The following is a 25,620-nucleotide window of genomic DNA, read 5'->3' as shown; positions in this document are numbered from 1 at the left end:
CTCTAGGTTAATACTCCAGGTGCATGTGAAAAGAATGCATATTCTGCTCTTGTTGTTGGAATGTTCTACAAATGTCAATTAAATCAAGTTAGTTGATGGTACTATCCAACTCCCCCTGTATCCTTAGTAATTTTCTGTCTACATGTTCTATCAACGCTCAAGAGTATTAAAATGTACAACTACACCCCTGGCTGGTTTGGCTCAGAGGATTGAGTGCTGGGCTGCAAACCAAAGGGCTGCTGGTTCAATTCCCAGTTGAAGCACATGCCTAGGTTGCCAGCCAGGCCCTTTGTGGGGGGCATGCGAGAGGCAACCATGCATTGATGTTTCTCTCCTTCTCTTCCTCCCTTCCCCTCTCTCTAAAAATAAATAAATAAAATGTACAACTACAACTGTATATTTGTCTATTCCTCCTTTTGGTTTTGTCAGTTTTGGCTTTTTGTATTTTGATGCTCTGTTATTAGGCATATATATATTTAGGATTATTACATCTTCTTTATGAAATGACTCCTTTATTATTAGGAGTCATTCTTTGTAATGAACATTCTTACATTCTTTGTAACATTCTTTGTTCTGAAGTCTACATTTTTGGATATTAATATAACCACTCAAGCTTTCTTTTGATTAGTTTTTGCATGGTATGCATTTTTCTGTACTTTTACTTTCAAATTGTGTCTTAACATTTAAAGCAGTTTTTACATATACTATAGACAAGAAACTTTTACATATAAAATTTGATAAACTCTAGATTCTGATAAGAGTTTATAAAGCTGGGTTTAAATCTATCATCTTGCTATTTCTTTTCTATTGCTCTGTCCATTGTTCCTTTTTCCTTCTTCTCTACCTTTTTTGGATTGAGCTTTTGAAAAAGAAACCATTTAATCTCCTCCAATATAGGCCTGTCAACTATAGCTCTTTACTTTTCTAGTGGCTCCTCTAGAGTAAATGTCAAGAAACACACACACACCCTCTCTGAAGTACCAGAGAGATTTGTAGAATTTGCAGGCCATAGACTCTGTCACAACTACTCAGTTCTGCCATCCTACCACCAAATAGCCATAGACATGAGTGACTGTGACTGTCTTTTAATAAAATTTTAACTGCTAAAGCAAACAGCAAAATACTTTGTCAGTGTGGGGGTGGGGGGAAGCAGTAAACCAGATTTAGTCTTCCGGCTGAAGTTTGCCAGCCCATGCTCCAGGATTTAGAATATATATCTTTTACTTATCACAATCTACCTTCAAAATAATATTTGGTCACTCCAACTACCCATACAAGCACTTTGCAGTCATACATGGTTCTTTTTCCTTGTTCCTGTCTTTTGTATTATTGTCATGTATTTTTATAGAAGCTATAAATGCTACATTATTTAATCAATTAATTTTTAAAGAGATTTTAAAATGACAAAAATGTTTTAATATTTACCCATGTGTTTAGCCTTCCTGCCCTTCTTTATTCCTTTTGTGTTAATCCACATTTCTACCTGGCATCATTTTCCTTCAGTGTGAAGAAATTCCTTTAACATTTGCTGAGATGCAAATCTACTGGTGATGAATTCTCAGCTTTGGTTTGTTTGGAAAAGTTTTTTTTACTTCAATTTTGAAAGACATCTTTACTGAATAAGAATTCCTGGTTCCCTAGTACTTCAAAGATGCCTCTCTAGTGTCTTCTGGCTTGCATAGTTGCTGACAAAAGGTTCGTATCATTTTTCTCTGACTGCTTTTAAGATCTTCTCTTTCTCCTTGGTTTTAAGCAATTTGATTATGATTATAATGTACCTTGATGTAGCTTTCTTCATGATTATTTTGCTTGGGTTTTATTGAGTTTCTTGGATTTCTGAGTTTATATTTTTCATCACATTTAGAAAATTTGGAGTACTTTCTTCAAGTGTACTTTGCTTTCTCCCCTCTATCTCCTCTCTTCTGGGATCCCAAATATAAGCATACTAGAGCACTTGGTATTACACTGCGGGTCACCATGGTGGTTTTCATTGTTTAATCCAGCATTATTCTTTGTGTTACTGCAATGTCTTCAAGGTCCTTGACTTTTTTCTTCTGTTGTTGTCTAATCTGCTGTTAAGCCAATCCAGAAAATTTCCATTTCAGATATTTGTCAGCCTTTGAAGTTCCATTTGTTTTTTTTTATATTGTCCCATTTTTCATCGTTGTAGTTATGCATTCCTTTAAATCCAAAAACATATTTATAATAGCTGTTTTTAAAGTTCTGCAAACTAATTCTCTACTAATTCTATCACCTCTGTCACTTCTAGGTCTGTTTCTATTGATGGCATTTCCTCCTGGTTGTGGATCACATTTCTTCACACATCTTGTGATATCTGACTAGATGCTGAGCACATTGTTTAAATGTCTGGGCTTTATTGTCTTCCTTCAAAGAGTGTGGAGTTTTGTTTTGTCAGGCAGTTGAGTTACTTATACATCAATTTGCTCCTTTTCAGGCTCCTTTCCAAATGTTATTAGTAAGGATTTTGGGTAGTTCTTACTCTAGAGCAGAGGTTGGCAAATTCATTTAATAAAGGGCCAAATAGCAAATATGGGATGGGGCAAAAGTCAGTTTACAGTTGTTTGTATGAAAAATAATACAGTAATTAATAAATAATAGTACAAAAATAAATTCTGTTCCACATACTCATAACTGTAAACTAATTTTTGCCCCACCTGTATTTTATGCTTTGTGGGCCTAAAGTACTCAACTCAACTCTGTAAACAAATATGTGACTGTGGTACAATAAAACTTTATTTACAAAAATCGGTGACAGGCTAGATTTGACCTGTTGGCCATAGTTTTCCAACCCCTGCCCTGGAGTTAGTGTATCCCCAATACTAATGCCCCTCTGGAGTCTCTACTGATATTCCAGGGTGTTCAATGACATCTTCCCACTCCAACTTGTGTTCCCAAATAGTGTTCTTTTCCTAGCCTCATGGAATCTCATCTCATGTAACTGTAGTTTATTCTTCAGCCAAAACTCAAGAGGACCCCAAGGTATATTTATAGAGCTCCTTCTCTGAATAGTTCCTTCTACTTCCATACTATGCCTCTCAAATTTAAGCCACCTCAGACCCCCTGAACTCTTGTTTCTGGGACCACCATACTGTCTGGGTTCCCTCTCTGTGCTCTACTACAGTATGAAAAATGTCCTACTGTAGAAAGCCAAGATAGAGTATAGGGTAGGGACAAAAGAAATGAAGCCAAGTATTTCCATGCTCTAGCTGAACAGAAAGTCCAGGGTCAGGAGAGGCACAGTAAAGTCATTCCAGAATCAAGAGACCTGCAAGGCTCCTGCTAGCCATCCCCATTTGACTTCACCAAATACAGGAAGGTGTGGTGTACAGCTATGATCTGTTCATTTTAGTTGTACTACTTTTGCTGTGATACCTTAGATGCCAATGTACTATGGTGGTTTTGGAAAAGCTAAATTTTTTCCTCATAAGTCAAATTATCCCACTGGGCCACCATTTTGGATCCCATTTTAATCTCCTAGTTGAAATGACAGGCTCAAAATTTACTCCCCTCTCCCAATATCCAGCTAGAGTAGTCTCCCATAAAAAGCCAAAGGATTCACAATAAAAGAATAATCCAAAAGAAAAATTACCTTGCTCAGCTATAACAGGTAGTTGAACAAAGCCATGGAGATGAAACCAGCCAGATCATTTAACAACCTCTCTCTATAGGACCAAATGTAATTTTAGAAGCAATCCACTTTACAGCTAGGTAAGTAAGACTCAGCAATGGGATTGTTTTATTTTCTTATGTGGGTATCTGGTCCAACGGCCCAGCATTCTTCTGATACGGATTCATTTCTCTCTTGTTGGCAACATTTTCAGGTGTGGAAGGACCAGAATAACACAGGCTGCTGTTTTTTATTTTAACATACTAAACCTGCTGGTGTCTTCTTCCTGTGACAGGATTTCAGGATAATGCCTATTTCTCTGCATTTTCTGCCTTACTTCATTTCATGCCAGATACCTGATGTTATTCAGTCATTTGTTTTGTTATTTAAAATGGGATAGTAGCATGCCAAAGTTTTTTTCCCACAAGTCAGCAGAAAGAATCAGTACCTTTGCTCAAGGGGCATTAAATAGCAAAGTACCTCACTGCTGTAAGAATTTATTACTTTTTTTACCGTTTTGGGTTTTTTTAACTTAACAAGGTGCTAAATATAAGAACTCTATATATTTAATTCAAATCACCAGCAAGACTGGCCTATTTGTGGAGACCAGAGGCTTATAAGATGAACTGCTCACATTAGGAGCATTGTCTCCCTTCTACCACCATTACTGAAAGTGGGAGTAAAAACCATGAGAGAATTTCAAACCAGTCCTGCCCGGAGATCGAGAGTAGCATCTCTGGTCTTCAAAGAACTCCTGGCTGATTCTGGCTGCAACCACTGGCATAGAAGAGTCACCATATTTCATCAAAAGACATTGTTATTCCTCACCTCCCATTTTCCAAACAAACATTTCCCAAAAATAAAAAGGACTTACCCTACTATTACTATAACAAAATCCAGTAAATTCCATCCATTCCTAACATAAGCATTAGGATGTAGCAATAATCCATATGCTATAATCTTCAAAAATGTCTCGACTGTAAAAATAATCAGGAAGGCATATTCTACTTTTTCCTGTGAAGAGAAACAAAGGGGGGGGGGTGGAAGAAGAAAAGATTTTTAAAAATAGGTATTACAATCAATATCTCTTATCCAAGCATTTTTCTCCAAGCAAATTTCACTATGAGAAATGGAATAATTAACTTTGCACCTGGGCCAGGAAGGCATTTTAATTCTAACACTGAGTTGCTCATAAGCAACTAAGTGTAAGACACTTTTCATTCAGGGATGCATGATTGCATTTTGCCACCTGCCCTGATGCATGTGCAATGAGCCTGCCTAGGACATAACAGGCATATTTGTTATTTGCACATATTTGCAAAACACAGCATATTTTCCTCCTGAGGTTGCCAAATCGGGCCCCAAAAAGCACGAGGGTGCAACAAAGATTCCAACGGTGGCTCTGAACAGAATGTCCTCTGTAAGAAAGAAGGGTGTGTTTGTTTTGACCCTCTCTTGCTCCTTGGGCTAATGTCTGACTTCTAAGTCAGGGTCAGCTTTGTCACTGAGCAGCAGCTTCTGGCAAAGCCTCTCCTCTTCTCTGGACCTAAGTTTTCATCCGCACAGTAAACAGGGTGAATTCAGGATGAAAAGCCCACTGCCTGCTTATAGGCATGTCACCTCACTCAGATGACACTGCTGCTCTCTCGGATGATACTGCTGAATGCTGAATGGTCACCACACATGTTCCCAGGCTGGACTCAACCTTCTCCTCTAACATCCCCAGCACTCATTCCCATGTGATTGCCACAGACTTCCAAGACGCTGTCCTCAGGCCACATGACTCTTAGAGCCTTTCCAGTTCCAATTCCTGCAATGCCATGAGTATAGAAAATACATTCACCAGGGACCTTAACTTGGAGAGCTAAAAGGAAGAGCAATTCTGTTGTTTTAACCAAAAGCAAAAATCCCTGAAAATACCAATCCAGTGTACTGAAATTATACTCTGATAACCAAATGTAGATCGTCAATATGTTTTAGAGACCTAGAGTTCTAAGGGAACAAGATAAGCCGAAAATAGGACACTGATTTTGTAATTCCACTTCCCTTTATATCCTTTCTGCTTTATTTACTAGGCCAGATAGGAGGGGAAAGATTTTTGCTGCCATCAATATTCGCAGTTACATCCCTACATCGACACAGAGCTATACTTTACAGCAGAAAAACAAGACAAGGAACAGAGAGTACACCTACCAAACACAGCTTGTTTTTCCACTTTGGCTTTTATTTATAAGTAATTTTGCCACAGTAATACAGGGGCTATTAGTATAACTGAATTGTTTAGGGTTCTTTTATCCCATTCTCTTGCCCTCTTCTTTCTCCTTTACAAAGAATTTGGTTTCTCTTTCCAAAATCCTCAATGCATTACTTGACAGATGATTATAAGTAATACAGCCTTGCTTTAATGTGATTCTTTATTACAGAGACTCTACCATAATGCCAGCTAAACAATCATAGCCTGGAGAGCATGACAGACCAATGTGCATAGAAGCCAGGGTTGTCCTGGTCTCAACCCTCCTGTTAAGAAAGACTCAAATAAATCAAATACACCTCCATATTAAGCAAGTGTATTATAAAAAGAAATCTTACAAAACAACAATCATAGGAAGAGAAGGTAATTACCTACTTCACAAAAAAAATTGATCATTTGAGGAGAGCATGTTGAGTTAGTAATTTGAAAAGGAAGCCACAAAGAGTCAGGATCCTAACTGGGTGAGGTGGGAATGGGCACAGGGTTGAAGGAGCCAGTGGCAGGTCCTACGGAGCAGATGCAGAATCTGTGGCCAGGATGGAGGAGTGCATGGAAGAAAAAGAAGCAGTAGGAATGAAGGAATGGGGCTGCATGAGCTGGGCATGAAAGGAGGTGTCCCTGGGCAAGGCTGCCCCTTAAAGCCCTACCCCAGGCTAAACAAAAAGAATAAATTCCTGCACCCCAATCGCCCTGCATTTGCCAGGCAGTCATGTGCTTGTGGCACTCACCAGCTACCAGCAGGGATTCCTCTCCCTGCTAGGTAGGTGGGCAGGGTGAGTCAAACCTCCTTTTAGGAAACAGCACCAACCTGGCCAGTGTGGCTCAGTTGGTTGGGTGTCATCCAACAAAGTAAAAGTTGCTGGTTCCATTCCCAGTCAGGGTACATGCCTGGATTGTGGTTTCAACAGATCGAAGTTTATCTCCCTTTCTTTCTCCCTCCATTCCCCTCTCTCTAAAAGTTAATAAATAGATAGATAAATAAATAAAACTTTTTTAAAAAACACCAATTCCTTCAATTATTTTTTCATTTTTATTTTTTAATCATCTTATTGATTATGCTATTACAGTTGTCCTGATTTTATTCCCTTTGCACCCCTCCACCCAGAAACCCCTACTCTCTCAGGCAATCCCCACACCATTATTCATGTCCATGGGTCACACATATAAGTTCTTTGGCTACTCCATTTCCTACACTGTAGTTTACATCCCCATGGATGTTCTGTAACTACCTACTTGTACTTCTTAATCCCCTTACCTCTTCATCCATTCCCCCATACCACCCCTCCCATCTGGCAATCATAAAAATGCTCTCTGTATCCATGATTCTGTCTCTGTTCTTCTTGTTTGCTTAGTTTGTTTTTTAGATTCAGTTGTGGATAGATATGTATTTATTGCCATTTTACTGTTCATAGTATTGATCTTCTTCTTTTCTTAAATGAGTCCCTTTAACATTTCATATAATAATGGTTTGGTAATGATGAACTCCTTTAGCTGTTTCTTGTCTGGGAAGCTCTTTTTCTGCCCTTCCATTCTAAATGACAATTTTGCTGGGTAGAGCAATCTTGAGGGGAGGTCCCTGCTTTTCATTACTTAGAATCTATTTCTTGTCAGTCCCTTCTAGCCTGCAAAATTTCTTTTGAGAAGTCAACTGACAGTCTTATGGGAACTCCCTTGTAGGTAACTAACTGCTTTTCTCTTGCTGCTTTTAAGATTCTCTCTTTATCTTCAACCTTTGGCATTTTAATTATGATGTATTTTGGAGTGGGCTTCTTTGTATCCATATTGTTTGGGCCTCTCTGTGCTTCCTGGGCTTGCATGTCTATTTCCTTCACAAAATTGAGGAGGTTTTCTTTCATTATTTTTCAAATCGATTTCCAATTTCTTATTCTTTCTCTTCTCTTTCTGGCATCACAATGATGTGAATGTTGGACCTCTTGAAATTGCCCCAGAGACTGCTTACACTATCCTTATTTTCTTTGGATTTCTTCTTGTTGTTCTGATTGTTGTTTTTTCCTTCCTTATGTTCCAAATCATTGATTTGATTCTTGGCTCCATCCACTGTACTGTTGTTTACCTCAAAACTGTTCATTTCAATTATTATATCCTTCATTTCTGACTGGATCTTTTTTATGCTGTTGAGGTCCTCACTAAGTTTCTTGAGCATCCTTATAAACAGTGTTTTGAACTCTGCATCTGATAAATCACTTATCTCCATTTTGTTTAGTTCTTTTTGTAGAGTTTTGATCTGTTGTTTCATATGGGCTGTGTTTCTTTGTCTCCTCATTTTGGCAGCCTCCTTGTGTTTGTTTCTGTATATTAGGTAGAGCTGCTATGCCTGCCTATCTTGGTAGCATAGCCTAATGTAGTAGGTGTCCTATAGGGTCCAGTGGCACAGCCTCCCCTATCATCCAAGTTGGATACTCACAGTGTGCCCTCTATGTAGGCTGAGTATACCCTCCTTTTGTAGTTGAGCCTTGATTGCTTTTGGCAGGTCAATGGGAGGGATTTACCCAGGCCAGTCAGCTGCATGGATTGGCCATGATCACTGACCACCAACCTCTACCCTCCATGGAGGATCAGCTCTGCAGGGGTGTTCTGACATGGGCTGTAGCTGACCACTGGGTACAGAGGCTCTGGGGTTTCCCAGGTGGTGCAAGCCAAGGTCAGCCCCCACCTGTGTTCTTCCCAGGGCCACCCAGCCTGAGCTATGAAGCAATTTGAGATGGCTGCTACTTGTGCTGGGCTTGAAGATTCCCGGGCGAAGCCAAGCTATGAATCTAGGCTTGCTGTTGCTAGTGCTGGGCCTGAGGCCACTTAGCAAGAGGTACAGAGGCTAGGGGCTTACTGAAGCCAGCTATGGCTTGTTTGATAGGATTTAGGAAGTTGTGAAGCCTGATGCAAAACCAGTCACTCATATGGAAAAGTCATGGTTAACAGTTTCAATGGGCCCCTAAATTGGGTGGATTGAATCTCAGGGGATCTCCAGGGTGGAGCAAAGAGTGTTAGCCAGGTTGATGGAGTCAGCTATGGCACCGGCCTGCCAGCACTGAGACTGTGTAGGTGGAGGGCTCAGCAAAGGGACAATGGCCGCTGCCTGCCTTTCTGACTGAGAGAAATCTGTTCCCCACATCCTGCCTTGATACCAGACACTTTAGTTTTTCCCTGAATGCCACTGGTGCCTTTCAAGCTGTTACCCTGGTGCTGGAGCAGAGGAAATGACTTTTAATAGAAACTGCTTGGGACTCTAAAGGTTTCTTCCACCATCTCAGTCCCCACTGGTTTTTGCAGCCAGAATTTATCTTCCTGGCACTGGAACCCTGGGCTACAGAGCCAGTTGTGAGGCTGGTACTCCTCACTCCTGAGATATTCCTTTCGGATTTTCATCTACCACATATGGGTGAGAAAGCAGCCCATTCCACATCTGCACCCCTCCTACCAGTCTGTATGGAAGTGGTTTTTTTAATTCCATAGTTCTCAGACTTCCATTCAACTCACTTTTTGATGGTTCTAAGTGATGGTCGTTCTATAGTTCAGTTGTAATTCTGATGTGGTTCTGCAAGGAGGTGACCCATGCTTACCTATGCCACCAACTTGACCAGTACCTGACTCTCACAAATTCCTCTTCATCAGAGATCATGCTATATGAATGAAAGTCCCTCATTAGACTTCAAGCCACCAGAGAAATAAAGGCTCCAAATTTAATTCTAAAACCTGACTTATTTTCTTTAAACATTGAAGTTTTACCAACAGGAGAGGCTCTAAACCAACAATCTCTAAACCACTTAACTTTATACAGAACCTTGAGAAAAAGAAACTGCAACTAGCAGGGAATGGGAGGGTCCAAGATCCTCAGCTTGGCTGTACTTGTACTCATTTGATCCTTGCACTTGATTGTCAGCTCTTCTACTCTCAAAGATCCTTTTACTAGTGCTGTGGTACAGACATCCAGCCAGCCATCCTTGAGCATCTGGGTTCTCCTCGAACAGCCTAATCCCTCAGAGAGCTCCCAACTTGTTGTCAAAAGGTCAACAAAGGCTTGATGAGCCAGCTAAAATGCACCTCTTTGCTCACACTTACATGGCCCCAGTTTTTGGATAAGCTCTCCTGGTTTACACCCAGGAATAGCTGCCCCCTCCCCACCACACACACATCCCTTCTGTGTCTTGCAGTCCTGGGCTTGGGAGCCCAGGACTGCAAGTTACAAAGCCCTTGTCTTTGTAACTTCAGCACCTAGCACCATATCGGACATACCTAAAGTACTCATAGGTGCTAATAGCAAGTAGAAAACGAAAAAAGGGAAGGAATAAAGCAATAAATCTAGACTTAAATGGGGGAGGCTATAAAAACATGAGGTTTTATGATTTTAGCATATGTATCCAAAAGCAAAACAAGTACAGTAGATATCTTTCTAAGTTACAATAAACCCTTTCTAGAACGAGCCTGGAATAAATGGTCAGACTGCTGAGATAATAGCTGATCTCAACTTCTCACCTGATCCTCCCTTGCAATCTCAACCTAAGCCTCTGGGTAAGGTCCTCATGCCTCCACCCTTTTGTAGCTTCCTCTTCCAACTCACTCACCTCTCTCCCAAGAGAGCCTCCACTCCAAGTCACAGGCAAACCTGCTCCTTCCCACACACGCTGATGCTGTCTGTCCTCTGTGCCTTTGCCTACCCCACTTTACACACACAGTGGGCTACCCTCACATATGGAACCACCCCTCTCCAAGTGAACACACAACTCCAATGCTGGGCTAAAACAAGGCCAGCACTGTCAAGTGGAACGAACACTAGGCTTGGAGTCATACATAGTATCTGTTTTCTGCTAGCCCCAACTCAGCCACTGATTCTTTCTAAAATGGTTTCCCCATCCTGCTTTTTCACTGGGCTACATTCTACTTTTCCTCAAAGACTCAGCTTAAATGACACTTGCTGACCTCCCAGACAAAATTAGGGCCTGCTGTTAAAGGCTGTCAAAACTCATTACACTAATCCATTGCCTTACTTGTAATTTTTCTTTTAAAATCATCTCCTTAATATTTGACTGCCCCAATAAATAATAATTGCTCTAAGATCAGAGACCATTTCTATTTCATGCATCATTGTATACCCAAGACCTGTCTTAAAAATACATATGTGATATTTATAAATGAATAAATGGGCAAAATGTGAGGTTTCAACCAAACATTACTCAGTGTCTCTTCCTACTAAGAAGTTCCATAAATATTTTAGTCTGCTCAGATTGCCATAACTAAATACCATAGACCAGGTGGATTAAACAACAGATTTACTTCTCACAGTTCTGAAGGCGGGGAAGTCCAAGATCAAAGTGCTGGCTGATATGGTGCCTGGTGACAACTCTCCCTGGCTTACAGAGGGCTGACTTCTCACTATGTCCTCATCTGGCCTTTCCCTGGTACATGTACGTGTGAAGTGAGAACAAGAGAGAAAGACAGAGACTTCTGGCCAAGATGAAGGCTTAGATAGACACACAGTGCCTCCTCACACAACCAAAAAAAGGACAACAACAAATTTAATAACAAAAAACCAGAACTGCTAGAAAATCAAACTGTATGGAAGTCCAACACCAAGGAGTTAAAGAAGAAACATCCATCCAGACTGGTAGGAGGGGTGGAGACAGGCAGCCTGGACTCCTGAGAGGACTTGCAGCAAGGTGTAGGCTGGAGGACCTGGCCAGGCAAGGCGGTAGCTGGCAGACTGGGTGAGGTGACAGCTGTTGGACAGGGCAGTCCCACATTCAAGTGCAGATAAACCAGGAGGATCAACTGGGTAGCAAGACAGACCATGCAACCCAGGGTTCCAGTGAGGGGAAATAAAGCCTCAAAACATCTGACTAAAAAAAGCCTGTGAGGGTTGAGACAGCGGGAGAAACTCCCAGCCTCACAGAAAAGTTCACTGGAGAGGCCCACAGGGTACTAGAACATACACAAACCCACCCACCTGGGAATCGGCACCAGAAGGGCCCAGTTTGCTTGTGGGTAGTGGGGGAAGTGATGGAAAACTGGCATAGAGGAGAGCAAGCGGACCATTCCCCCTCAGGTAGCATCACAACACAACGATGTGGGTAGCCCCACCCTGGTGAAAACCTAAGGCTCTGCCCCTGCTACATAACAGGTGCACCAAGACAAAAAAAAAATAGGCCCAAATGAAAGAACAGATCAAAGCTCCAGAAAAAATACTACTAAGTGATGAACAGATAGCCAATCTATCAGATACACAGTTCAAAACTCTGGTAATCAGGAAGCTCACAGAATTGATTGAATATGGTCACAAATTAGAGGAAAAAGTGAAAGTTATGAAAAATGAAATAAAGGAAAACGTACAGGGCACCAACAGTGATGGGAAGGACACCAAGACTCAGATCAACAGTTTGGACCAAAGGAAGAAATAAACTTTCAACCAGATCAGAATGAAGAAACAGGAACTCAAAAAATGAGGCGAGGCTTAGGAACCTCGAGGACAATTTGATATGTTCCAACATCTGAATCACAGGGGTGCCAGAAGGCGAAAAGGAAGAGCAATAAATTGAAAACATACTTGAAAACATAATGAAGAACTTCCCCAATCTGGCAAAGGAAATAGACTTTCAGGAAGTCCAGGAAGCTCACAGAGGCCCAAAGAAGTTGGACCCAAGGAAGCACACACCAAGGTACATCATGATTCCATTAGCCAAGATTAAAGAGAAGGAATGAATCTTAAAAGCAGCAAGAGAAGAGGAGACAGTTACCTACAAAGGGGTGCCCATAAGACTATCAGCTGATTTCTCAAAAGAAACATTATAGGCAAGAAGAGACTGGAGGGAAGTATGTGAAGTCATGAAAGGCAAGGACCTACATCCAAGATTACTCTACCCAGCAAAGCTATCATTTAGAATGGAAGAGCAGATAAAGTGCTTTCCAGATAAGGTGAAGTTAAAGGAGTTCATCATCACCAAGCCCTTGCCCTTGTTATGTGAAATCTTAAAGGAACTTATCTAAGAAAAAGATCAAAAATACAAACAGTAAAATGACAACAAACTCACAGCTATTAACAACTGAACCTAAAAAAAAAAAAATAAGCAAACAATTAGAACAGAACATAATCATAGAAATGTAGATCACATGGAAGGTTATCAGCGAGGGAATGGGACGGGGGTGGGGGAGAAGGTACAGAGAATAAGTAGCATAAATGGTAGGTAGGAAATAGACAGGGGGAGGTTAAGAATAGTATAGGAAATGTAGAAGCCAAAGAACTTATATGTACGACCCATGGACTTGAACTAAACGGGGGGACTTTAGGTGGGAGAAGGTGTGCAAGGTGGAGGGGAATAAAGGGAGAAAAATGGGACAACTGTAATAGTATAATCAATAAAATATATTAATAAAACTATAAAAAAGAGAGAGACAGAGATCTCTTCCTCTTCTTACAAAGACACTAATCCCATCATGAGGGTCCCTTCCTAATTACATCTGAAAGACCCCATCTCTAAATACCATCATGTTGGGGGTGGGGCTTCAACATATAAACTGGGGGGGATGCAAACATTCAGTTCATAGCAATAATATAAGGGCCCCATGGCTTGGCCCTGTTCTGGGAAACTGTTCCTAAATGTCAGGGAAAAGGCTCTCAGCTACACCATCCTCACGATGGTGGGCAGCTGTGTCCAGTCAGAGTAAGGAGCATGCAGAAAAGCAAATCAATCAAGGGCAATAAGCAGCGAGAGTAGTGGAACACAGGGAGTGAGGGGCAGGTGGGGAGGGACAGGGCAATGCTCAGTGGACAGCTCAAGGGAGGCCTTGAAGGGCCTCGTGTGCCAGGCTACAGACCTGGGCTTCCATCTCGTCTGTAAAAGGAGCAAGCTGTATCGGATGAGCTCTTCCAGCTGTAAAACTGTGATTCACTGTAACCTGATGAGCAAGGTCACAGGCTTCCGAGGGAGGTTCTGTGAGGCCAGAACCCCCAGGACGACCACCAACCAAGAGCAGCAGCAGTTTTGTCAAGTGGCTGGGTCACCTGAAGTCACCAGCACACTCAGGCCAGACTGCTGAGAGCCCTTCCCATAGAGGTGACTGGGGAGCCACAAAGCTACTATCACGGGGTTTTGATAAGCAATTCAATCTCCAGTAAAACCCTGGTGGGTGCACCACAGGAGGGCGATGGGCAGGTAGGCTTCGGCTCAGAGCTAAGACGGCAGCAGTCATTTTTCTCTCTGCAGGTATTAATGAAGTATGTACTTAGCAGGCCTCCAATAGGTAGTTTAACAGCATAGTTACATGAAGAAACTTGCTACAATAGTCAGTTTGCCTTCATTTCTCTTCACTTAAAAGTACAAATTTTAGATGACATTTGTGACCTCAGTCCTATTCTAGTCTGTACAGCTGGGTCACCCAAGTCGAGTCATTCACCCATTCTGCCTTTCTGTGTCTTCATCTATAAAACAAGGAACATCACCCTGCCCACCCAGATCACAACGGAAATCACATTAAGTCAAAGGTGGGAAAGAGCTGTGTCATTTGCCAAACAAGCAAAGGCTGCCTGGAACAGGATGAGGCGAGACAGCTCTCCCAGCCCCAGGAAAGGGAGCCCTGAAAGGAGGATCTGGAAACTCCCTCTCTGAAGGCGTGAACCTGTGACCACTCAGGTAGTGAGCGCCACTGCCCAGGATGCTGCCCAGAATGTACTCAGATGACAAATGGAGGAGGCCAGCAGGGTGGCCTGGCTGAGCCCTCTATGGAGACCAGCTTCACCTGTGGGGACAGGGCAGAATCAGGTCTGGGGCAGAGGGGGCTGGCAGGGCACATTCTCTGGATGTGGCCTGCTCACTCACCTGCAGAGCAGAGGCAGCTGCTGCTTTGCTGATGAGAATAAAACAAGCAGCTTGGGTGGGGTGGCTAATTATGATTCTTGCCCACCCCTAGTAAAACTCCCAGGGTAATAGCCCTCCTGATCTGCCCCCAAGAATTGTTCCTTTCCTACTCTCAGCCCAGAGGCTACAGGCATCAGCATGTGGCCCAGGTTATTAGTTCAAGGACAGGTATGTTACCCAGTGCATGCCAACCAGGTCCATTAGAGCTAATCCTGGAATTTTCACTTTAGCAACCAGACGACAAATTCTGTTGCTAGCTGGACTTAGCTCTGAGACACAGAGCCAAAAAATCGGGAAAGGGTGGTAAACAGAAGGATGGAGAAACTCAGAGACAGACAAGCATGTGGCTCTGATGCTTTTGTTTGCACACCTGGATCAAGCTAAACCTGAAGCCAAACTTCTCCCTTTACCTTAAGCTGTTCAGTTACAAAATCCAATAAATCAAGCCAGTTCAGGTTTGGGTTTTTGGTCAATTACAAACAAAAGAGTCCTAGCTGAATACATGGGGCCTATAGGATCACTCTGCTTCTGTGAAAATTGAAGCATCTAAGAGAATCTTCAGCAGTTCCTCATTTCCCAGAAGATTCAACTCCTTTGGTAATTCCTTTTGATCCACAAGCTTAGGAATCTCTGTACACAGGACTTATGAGCCCTGAAAGTAATTTTCTCTGGGAATTCATCTAGGCTCAACTTTCTAAATTGCCTTCTTCAATCTCATCCATTCTCTGTTTCTGTCTTCAATTCCAACTGATTTCTAGGACACTACACACTCCTGTAAACTTGATGCCTCAGACCTGCTTGCTTCCTTCCCATCCCACTCCTCCTGGGACATGTATTGTGAGTTCTCTTGGCTAGAGTCTACAGGGGAAGCCACACCTTCCTCACCCAGCTTCAATGCTAAGGCACTGTCCACGTTCACCTGACCTTGCCTGGCAGTTCAGATGCCCCACTTTAATTTAATTCAACAACATCCAATGGGTATCACTACATACTAGGTGCAGTCCTGAGCACTGGTGATTCAAAAATGGCTAACACATTGTGCACATCCTGAAGGAGGGTCATCAGATGCATATATAAAAATTCCAAGACACAGCAGACATCAATCAAAGCTAAAGCAAAGTACTGGGGATCACCAGTAGGGAGACAGGGAATGGAGCAACTAATTGTGTCTGGAGCATTTGGGAAAGCTTCCTAAAAAGCAAAGGACTATAACACATCGTAATTCCTCCATCTGGCATGCCCAAGGGCCTCTACAGTCTGTCTGTGTTCTACCTACCAACAACCCCACCAAACACAGGCCCCGCCCTACCCGATTCCCCTTTCCTTCTCCATGTCTCCTCTGCTCTAGCCCATTGGCTCCCACAATGTCCTGCACACATGCCGCACTTACTCGAACCTCTAGTGTTTGTGACTGCTCTCGTCCATGACTGAAAGCACTTCTCTCTGTTTACCTAAACCTTGTTCCACCCTTTCAGGAATGACTGGGAATTTTCATTTCCTCCAAGACTATTCTGCCCCCTCTCACAAGCCTGATGCACTATCAGGGAAGACAAATGACTGCCACGTGCCTGCCGCCCTGCTCCCCAGGCACCCCGAGCCAACATCAGTTGCCAATCATCAGCTGGCCTTCCTCCATTGCACCCTAACACCACTTCACGAGGTGCCCAGCTGGGCATCATTACTGACCAGAGTGGGCACAGGCAGCAAAACAATCTGCAGCCCCAGAGCTGAAAGTTACACCACAAGTTTGGCATCTAATCATGAAAGTAAGCTACAACAAACATTCAAGCACCAATGAAATACAAGGCCATGACAGAGCGCAGAGAAGGGCAGGGCACTGCCCTGTTTTCAGGAACTCCTGTCCAGTTGGGAAAGTAAAACTTTTGGGTGTGTGGTCATGTATCAGCTGTGGACTGTGACTGCCTTATGGGCAAGAACTATTGTGCACACCTCCATAGAATCCTCTCCCTGTACCAACCAAAGAACTGAGTGTTCAGCCTCCATCAATTCCAAAATGGCATCATCCACAAAATAGGAAAAACAGCCATGATGCCAAAGCTACATTTCTAAGCCCCTGGGCCAAGACCTCATCTCACTGTCAGGGAGCCCTAGGAGCAGTTCTGACACTCAGGCCCGAATCCCACTGCCCCTCTCCTAGCTGGAGTTACAGAGTCATGCTTTCTTTCTAAACAGTGTCAGGCCTTTCCATCCTGTTCCACAGCTCAGGTCAAGGCGGGTGGCAGTGGGAGTGCGTACCCTATAAGAGCCAATCAAAACAGCTCACTGCCCCCTCCCACCCTCTGTGCATTGTGGGGCCTGGTTCATGGGACAATGGCCAAAAACACCCTTCGTTTTAGAAAAGAAGCCTTTTCTACACGTTGGTTAGTTTGTGTGACATGAGCCAAATGCTCCAACAGGTCTACCTCCTTAGCTGAGAAGAAATGAGCAAACATTTCAAAATGGCAGGAACTGTGTGAGTTTAAAACCAAACATTTCATTTTGACAAGAAAACAGACATTCCTTTTTTCCATTAACAGAGCTAAAGAAAAGCCTTTCAGATCTATATTTAGTTAAATTCCCTGACATGTGAGGTTTAAATGCAATCTCACCTCATTCCCCTGTAAACATCCCACTTGCACACTTGGACCCAGCACTTGGGCAAAAGAAACACTTCCCAGCATCTTATCTCAGCTGATTCTCCAAGTGACAGAGAAAGACAAGCAGAGAAGGGATCATTATTTACATTCACCTGTGAGGATCATGGACACTTAGTCACTTACTGCCACAGTCCGTGGAAGCAGCAGCAGCAATTGTGCCTTCTGGTTTGAAGAGATGTGACCACACCCACCTAGTGGGGAAACACAGCTCCATGTCTGTCAAATCTCACCTGGGCCTCTGAGTTTTTCCACCTGTCACACCACAATGACCTCAGCCTAGGGTCACTAGGCAACTTTCACTGAGCAACCTGAGATGCAAGTGCACGTGGAGGTCACAGCTGCTAACTGTATAAGAGTTCGTACCTGGTGGGTAAGGCTGCTCCCATTTAAGGAAGAGTGTGGCCGTGTGCACGGACACAGCTTCACCTCCCACGGGGAGGCAAAGAGCCTAGAGTCGGGTTCTGGCCCTGCCACTTACTGGCTTTGTGGACTTAGGCAAGTGACTTTACCTTTCTCACTGCAGCTTCTTCATCATAAACTCAAAAGTACAAATGCACAGGTTTGCAGTTCACTGTAAATGACGCAATGCAAGTAAAACACACGACCCAGGGTCTGCGTGCAGCACACTCCCACGACGGCTCGTTTTACTGCATGTCTTTGTGACGTTCCCTGCATAGCACTGGCCGCCACCCAGAAACAGCACAGTGCCTGCACGGAGAGACAGCTGACTACTCACTAAACCAGCAGAGGGACAAGGCTGGCTCGTGGCCACCTTGCAAGTCTGCACACCCACTGGGCGATGTCTCCCTCAGGTGGGCCTGCCGGGTTAGCACTGGCTACACTCTGAGGTGCCAGTGCCAGGAGAGAGGTGCCCCATCCAACCTGCTCCCACACCTCCCTGACTGTGCAGCAGTCTGTCTGGTCTATCACAGACAGGGCAGTCAGGAGATGAATGGGGGCCCAGCTCCCAGTCCCTGGCTTCACTGCTAAAACAAAATGGGGACATCTGTGGGTCACTGGGAGCAGGCGCCATCCAGCTCACCAGTCGTCACTCCCAGCGTAACAACCACTTTGTGGGGTGAACAGTGCTCTCCACAATCACCCATTTCCAGGGCCTGTGCTGAGACCACAGGAACACAGATCATTTATGCCTATACAAACTCATAAATCACAGTTTAAGTAGACATAAAGTGTGAAGTCTATAATGGAGATAAAGTGTTCGATACATTTATTTGGAGGATTATTAACTCCATGCCTATAATTCACCATTGTTTTAGTATTAGAAAGTAAAATTAAGCAAAAAACAAAAAAAAACAAGTACCACCCAATTGCAGCCCTGGAGAAGAAATGAATCCACAAGCCAACACCTGAGCAGTGAGCCTGTGCAGAGGGCAGCCTGAGCTGGAGAGGGTTGCATGCAATGATCCTGTCCTGCCAGTGGCCTCTCCCTCCTGTGTCCCCACCGCCCAGAGGCTGGAGGGAGAGCCCTGCCCCCACTCCCAGCGCCGGATCCACACGGGCCTCCCCCAGCAGTTCTAGTCCTGGGAACACTGGTGGCTCCAGAAGCCGTTCCTAGAGGGTTCTGTTTGTTCAGGTGGCTAAGGCTACTTAGTAATCCCCACTGTTCTTTTTAAAAGTTTTTCTTTAGTACCTACCTTTCTCCACAAAGAATTTTAAGCAGCAAGAATATAAAAATTTGAAGTAATTGAGAAAGGGAATGCTATATGGCTGTTAAAAAGGAAGTGGCAGATCTGTCCTAAGAGTGGGGAAGGATGCATTACTATGTGCAAACAGTGCAAATAATATGAATAAGTTAATAAATAATATGACCCCTGATGTCTGAAAAGATCTCTTAACAAGCCAAATCTGCGGTGCACACACCAACAGTGAGGAAGCTTGCCTGCTAGGGCAAGGTCATGGGAGTGGGGGCACTTTCTGTCTTGCAGGTTCTCTGATTTGTGTAAGCTTTTCTCACTGACTATGTTTTATTAAAATCATCTGAAACTATTTAGAAAAATAGGTAAGAAAAATAAATAAGCAAAGAAAAGAACACGAACAAGGATAAGACCATTACAAAGACGTATACAGTATAGACATATTTTTAGTACTATTATTTCTGAGATTTTTAACAGCTAATGGGAAAGAGGGAAATCAGACCAGTGACACAAGTCACCTTATCTTTAGAAGAAAATTGTTTCTCAGCACAGAAAAGTATTTCTCCAAAGGATCTGCAGGGAGAAGAACCGGCTGACAACATGGATTGAGCACTGATTATGTGAGGTAGAATAATATTTGCCAGTGTTCATAATTTATACTGTAATGGAAGAAATGATTTTTAAATGGAACATGAAGTTAATTTTTTTATTTATATCCAGCAATTTTTGAAAAATGAAAAAATAGAATGGAAAATATCAGAATGCACAGAATGTCAGAATTTACTATTTTTTCCTCAAACTCATGTTTTAAATGATATATACATATAAATATTTGTGAGTTACAATGTGAAATGTATCTATTACAGGTAGCCGGGGTGAAAAAAAGCAAGTTGAAAAACACAGCCCCTGGAGCCAACCCTGTGGACCCGCCGGTGGACACCAGTGTGGATCAAGACCCACTCTTCTCTCCCGCTTGCTCATGCACAGCCTCTGCCTCCCACTTGTGTGCCCACAGAACACCTTAAGTTAAAGGCACTTAAAGAATTTGGCTCTGCATACAGAAAAAAAACCTAATAGTTGGGAAAAGCCAATCCAGGAAGAGACGGGATGGAGGTCCATTTCCTGAGGTTGGTTTCTAAAGGAAGAACTGAAGCTCCAGGTAAGGAAACAGTGAAATTAAACTCCTTGCCTGTCCTAGGAGATCAAGGGGGGCCACCTTGATAGTCAGCCCCTCTAGGGCCATCTGGAGAGGCAGGAGAAGAAAGTGAGTGAAACTAAGCTGGGAGTGTCTATGGGAAGGATGAAGACATATGCTTACTGTGGGGTACCAAAGGCAGAAGGGATGATGGGGTGGAGAAAAGCACCAAACCGAAGGTTTTGACTCTCAGAGCCAGAGTGTGCACCAGAAGGCACACACTCCAGAGACCCAGCGGCTGTCCTCTAGCAGATGGAGAAAGTGAAACCCAGAGAGGGGAAGGGCAGCACCAGCACACCAAGGACCTGGAGGTGGGAAAAGCAGCCTCGGGGCCCCTGGGAGCTGGACATCGAAAAGAGGCAGTGTGCCCAGCAGACTTGAGCTACCTCATAGCCTGTCTACCTTCCCTGATCCACCTCGAGTCCATGCAGGCAGTGGCTCATAAAAATTCCAGGACAGGATGCAAAATGATGCCACCACTGGGCCAGCAAGTCTGAGAGAAGCAGGGCAGGGGGCATGGGGACATGAGAAGACCAGGGTTATGGGTCCCCACCTGAGACTAGAGCTTGCAGGCCAAGAGGGTCCACATAAGCTGAGTTCACTGGCAGACACAGGGCTACATGCAGCCAGTCACTAACACCTCTTCGCTGGGAAAAGGGCTGTCAGAGCAAGGGGCCTCTAATTCACAAGGAGCTATCAGGGAGAGAGGGGGCTCCTCTTACCTCAGTGCTTTATGAGAACAGCGGTCAGCTAGGACAAAAGGCTCACAGCTGTATAGGCTCGACAGTGCCTGAGGCTGTCATTTTAAAGCATATTTTGTGTCTTTATTCACGGAATGAGATGAATTCTTCCCTCATCTTGCTTCACTATGAAGCGACCACCCAAAAGAACAATCTTTTGAGGAAGCACTGATTGTGGGTAATAAAGAACATGTGCAAATTGTAGTTCTGCCCCGGCCCTCTTGGCAGAGCACGGAAACTCCTTGTCTTCTCAGTACAGCACCAACCTCAGGGGGTTAAGGATTAACAGTGGCAGCAGGAAATGCACTCAACACAGTGGCTGCCACCACCAAGGTGGCTGGGTTGTGAATATTCCCCAGAAGGGTCCCCACAGCTCTGGGGTGGGGGTGGGTGGAGGACCTCTTATCAATTGAGGGCAGGGTTCTGCAAAGTTGAGAAATCATTCTCAGCTTCACCTGACATTGCCACAATGCTGAGGTCCAAAGAGGTACCCCAAGCACAGCCCCCCACAACATTTGTATGCCATGGCCCCCCAAAAAGACAGTATTGAAGGCTCAGAAAAACACAGGGGAGATCATAAATAGATAAGCATCTTGAAATCACAAACACTAAAGTCCTGTTTGGCTAGCTTAAAGCTCAAAACTACATCCATCCTGTTAATTTGGGCACAGACAGATGCCTTTTAATGGTTTCATGATCACTAAGATCAATCATCATTTCAGTAATGATTAGGGTTGAAAAATCCAACAGGCTTAATCATAACTGCCTCAATTCAAAATTCATTAATGCTGTGACCAACCGAAATCATTACACTGGAGCTCTATATTTCATAAATGTACCTCCAAAGAGAATTGGCAAGCTGCTTAATTCCTGTAGTCTTTATTTTAAAGCTGCCTTTCTATGTCAGTATAGTTCACTTTCCATAGTCACTTCCCTGTAAAGTTAGCATTCAGGCAAACTCCTATCATCAGGGTAACTTTGAGACATCTGAACATGAAGAACCTATGGAAGCTTAAAAGTTAAATAGCTGCTATTTTCTAAATATCTGGGATCATTATTTATAAAACACCCTAGTGTGCTAGGATAAAAGAGAGCAAACAAATACAGGTTTTCCTTTAATTACAGCATTATGTTGGTGAATCAGACCTCAAATGTCTGGAAATTACTACTCTCTACAACTTGGGATTCTGCTCAAATACCAAACTTTAAAAAAAAAAAAATCCAAAGCCAGAACAAGTAGTTCAACTGTAACATCCAGTCTTGCATATTTCTCTTACAGCCCAGATATATGAGAATACAAAGCCGTGAGATAAGACCAACCCTCGTTGCAGCTGGACACGGGGAAGAGGTGGGTTCTGAAACACAAGCAGCTGTACCACCTCCGCGGAGTCTACACCTCATTAGTTTGCCACTTAAAAACAACTAGGCACCCACTAAGCCAGGATCAGGGAACCTGAACTCTAGCTAGCTGGCTCAGCTGGTTAGCCCCGTGAATTTGGAGTCAGTTTGGGTTCAAAGTTCCCTTATGGTCTAGCTACATAACTTTGCATACACACTTCATCCTTGGGTTCCTAATCCCTGAATGTGTTGTTGGAAGAATACGTGGGATAATGTGCCATGTCCAGAGCACACGATAAATGGTTGTTGTTATTCTGGGAATCAAGAGTAGAGATTCAGGCCGTGACCTCTTTTCTAACACAGAAGTTCTTTAAATCAATGTCCTTTTAACCAACTCGTAAGATGAACTGATATTCTCTTTGTTCCTTCTGGGTAAAAGATAATGACTAATGCCCATGACATAATGAATTCATGTGGCTGCTAGGTTGATTTCTAGAAAGCTTATACATGTTTGTTCTCAATAGTTAAGTTGTACACTTACCAAAAATCGGATATGTCTGTTCCCAAGTTTATATCTGCTGCATTCATTGCTGGAACTACCTAACTTAACTGAATACTGCTGAGATGATGTGCCATGAGTGTAAGAAGAGTTGCTGTTCCCATGAAAACAGGACTGAACCCTTTGGAAGTACTGAACAAGGAATGTAGCTAAAGGTTTTGTTGTTGAGTTGGATATAGGCAAGATGACAGCAAAAGATAAAGGAAAAACCAAAAACTTTCAGAATCACTCTCAGCTTTCTTCTCATGCACTTTTATTCTATTTTTAAATAAAACACAACTGGTAGCTGTAGGTAAATAGATGTAGTTTATGTAAGAAAAACAATGGGGCCTATGACTAGTAGATGCCTAACACTCAAAAAAAAAAGCCTTTGGTCCTCCGCCAAAAGATTGGCAAATAAATGTCTAGTTACATATTCTAGGTCAAAATAAACTTCAACATGTGTTTCTGTCTTTTTAAATGAGTCACCCTATAACTGACTTCTTAGAATAACCAATGTATAAGGTGAGACAAGGGCAGGTGCAACAGGAGGCCAGCCAGACTAAACAGGCCTCACTCTGTTCCCAGTTCCCATCTGAGGTCCAGCATCTGACAATGCTTGCCATGACTTTGTTTCTAAAAACTGCATAATAGGGTGCAAATGCATTGTCAGTCAGCAGTGAATATGTATTTAAATAAATGTCACGGCAACTTGGGATGCACTGGTAGAATACAAAGTACCACCATCTATGTACTTGGGCTTAATGTGGGCAAACTTCCTGAAGTTGAATGCTCAGTCATCATCTCTGTCCTCTTACGCCAGAGTAGGCAAAAATGCTCATGTGTGTGCATGTGTGTGTGTTGGTAGCAGCAGTATTACGTGCTGGGATGAGGGGCAGGGAGGAAGGAGGCAATGGATGTGAGTATGAGTGAGAAACAGAGAGAGAATGCATTTGAGCAAGAAAGAGCCACAGAGTATCACACATGGGAAAGGGGGGATGGCAGCCACTGGTGGACGTCCCCAACCAATCCGAGTTCCCCAGAAAATCACCCAGGGGCCCACTGCTCAACCCTGACTTAAACCATGATTTCCTTTAAATTGTCAAGAATTCTTTCATTCTATATTTTGTTCTATGTTTGGTATAGTTCCTGAGCATCTGCTGCACGTGAGGTAGAGTGAAGAAGGGGAATAAGGTTCTCCCTCTCGAGTCTACATCAACTTCTGTAGATATGAACCCTTTTCAGGAGAAGACTGAAAACCAGCCGAACCTCATGTCCTAGTTCCCAATCGGTTCCAGAAGACTTGGGTTGGCATAAAGGTGAGCAGGCAAGCAGTGCCACCTTCTTGAGCTAGATTAGACCACGGTGACAACTCAAAATGAGTACTTCTCACTAGACCGGGCAGGGTTGGCAAATCATGCCCCACAGGCCAAATCTAGTGCACTGGCCAGATTTCTGTAACCAAAGTCTTGTTGCAACACAGTGTACTTATTTGTTTATGCACTATCTATGGAGGCTTTTGCCTTACAACAGCAGAGTTGAGTAGCTGTGACAAAAACTTCACAGCCTGTAAAGCATAAAATATTTACTATCTTGTTCTTCACAGAAAAAGTTTGCTGACCCCTGCTCTGGACCCTGAATACCCATGAGACAGATCGCTCTTGGCTTTTGCTTCACTGACAGAAAAAGAAAAGGAAAATGCTAGTGATTATCTAGCCCCGATCTTTCTCAAATGAGTGGTGTATCATTTTTGCTTAATAGCTATGTGTGGGATACTAGCAAATCTTTGCAAACACATTTCTAAAAACAGGTCCTGCCAGTCCCTCCTTACTGCTTCCTGTGAAAATGTAGAAGCACTAAAATTACAGTGACCGAGGCCTTTCTGAACACACACATGCACAGTCACACACGGTCTCAGCCTGGTTTGGAGGTACACACTACAATTCAGAACAACAAGTGTGGGAGGCTGCTCTGTGTGGTGTGGGCCCAGCTCCCACTCGGAGATGCACAGGACGCACGCCCATGGATTCCCCATGGTTCTCCTGTGGGGAATCAGGCCTGCAATGTACCTAGGCTGCTATGAGTCTTGCTTTCTGCTAAAACTCCCTCACCCTGAATTGAGGACATTTACTGCAAAGCAACTTCCTAAAAACCATGCTAAACCTTCCAAGGATGAGTGTAACTGGTCCAACTACTTTTGCTTTTTCATTTGCAAATATCCTTCTTCTGTGATGTGATTAGTGGCACTGGCTCCTTTGTTTTCTGTAAAAGGTAATCACATAAAGCAAACCTGTGCATAGTAAATGAGGACCATCTTGTAATGGGCAGAGAAACCCAATAAAGGCCTGTCATGGCAGAGGCCAAGGCTTTTGCTCCCCTTGAGAGAAAAGCCATGCTGTCCCTTTTCCTCCACTGGACTCGGTAGTCCATGTGAATGTCTCATTTCATCCATAATGACACGGACACTGTGAGCTGGTGTCTGCATCAACCACAAAAGCAACTGCCATTAGGAAATATTTTTTAAAAGATCTTGAAGGACCCAGATTCCCTATTATCCTCAAAGAAGCTTTCAGTTTTCATGCTGCATTTAACCAAAGCTCCTACAAGACTATATAAAAAAACCATAGCCACTGTGAAAATGAGTTAAAATAATAGTTTCTGCAATATACTTTACATGCCATGGCATTTACCCCTTAGAACTGGGTTAGGAAGTACCATTATTTAGTCTGTCAGCACTGATGTGAGTGAACTGCA

At 43.3% G+C, this 25,620-nt stretch overlaps 1 protein-coding gene across 23 annotated transcripts in view; it reads right to left on the bottom strand.

The window, feature by feature from the left end:
• CACNA1D (calcium voltage-gated channel subunit alpha1 D) overlaps positions 1-25,620 on the bottom strand; it is a 323,145-nt gene that overhangs the window by 150,269 nt on the left and 147,256 nt on the right. For all 23 annotated transcript variants that reach the window (XM_036030907.1, XM_036030892.1, XM_036030894.1 and 20 more), the window contains exon 4: positions 4,503-4,642. In XM_036030907.1, the coding sequence (XP_035886800.1) occupies positions 4,503-4,642 (140 nt within the window). The remainder of the gene's footprint in view (positions 1-4,502; positions 4,643-25,620) is intronic.

Source organism: Phyllostomus discolor, chromosome 7, assembly GCF_004126475.2.
Source record: "Phyllostomus discolor isolate MPI-MPIP mPhyDis1 chromosome 7, mPhyDis1.pri.v3, whole genome shotgun sequence".
NCBI classification, from domain to species: domain Eukaryota; kingdom Metazoa; phylum Chordata; class Mammalia; order Chiroptera; family Phyllostomidae; genus Phyllostomus; species Phyllostomus discolor.
This window is presented reverse-complemented; position numbering and strand designations above follow the sequence as displayed.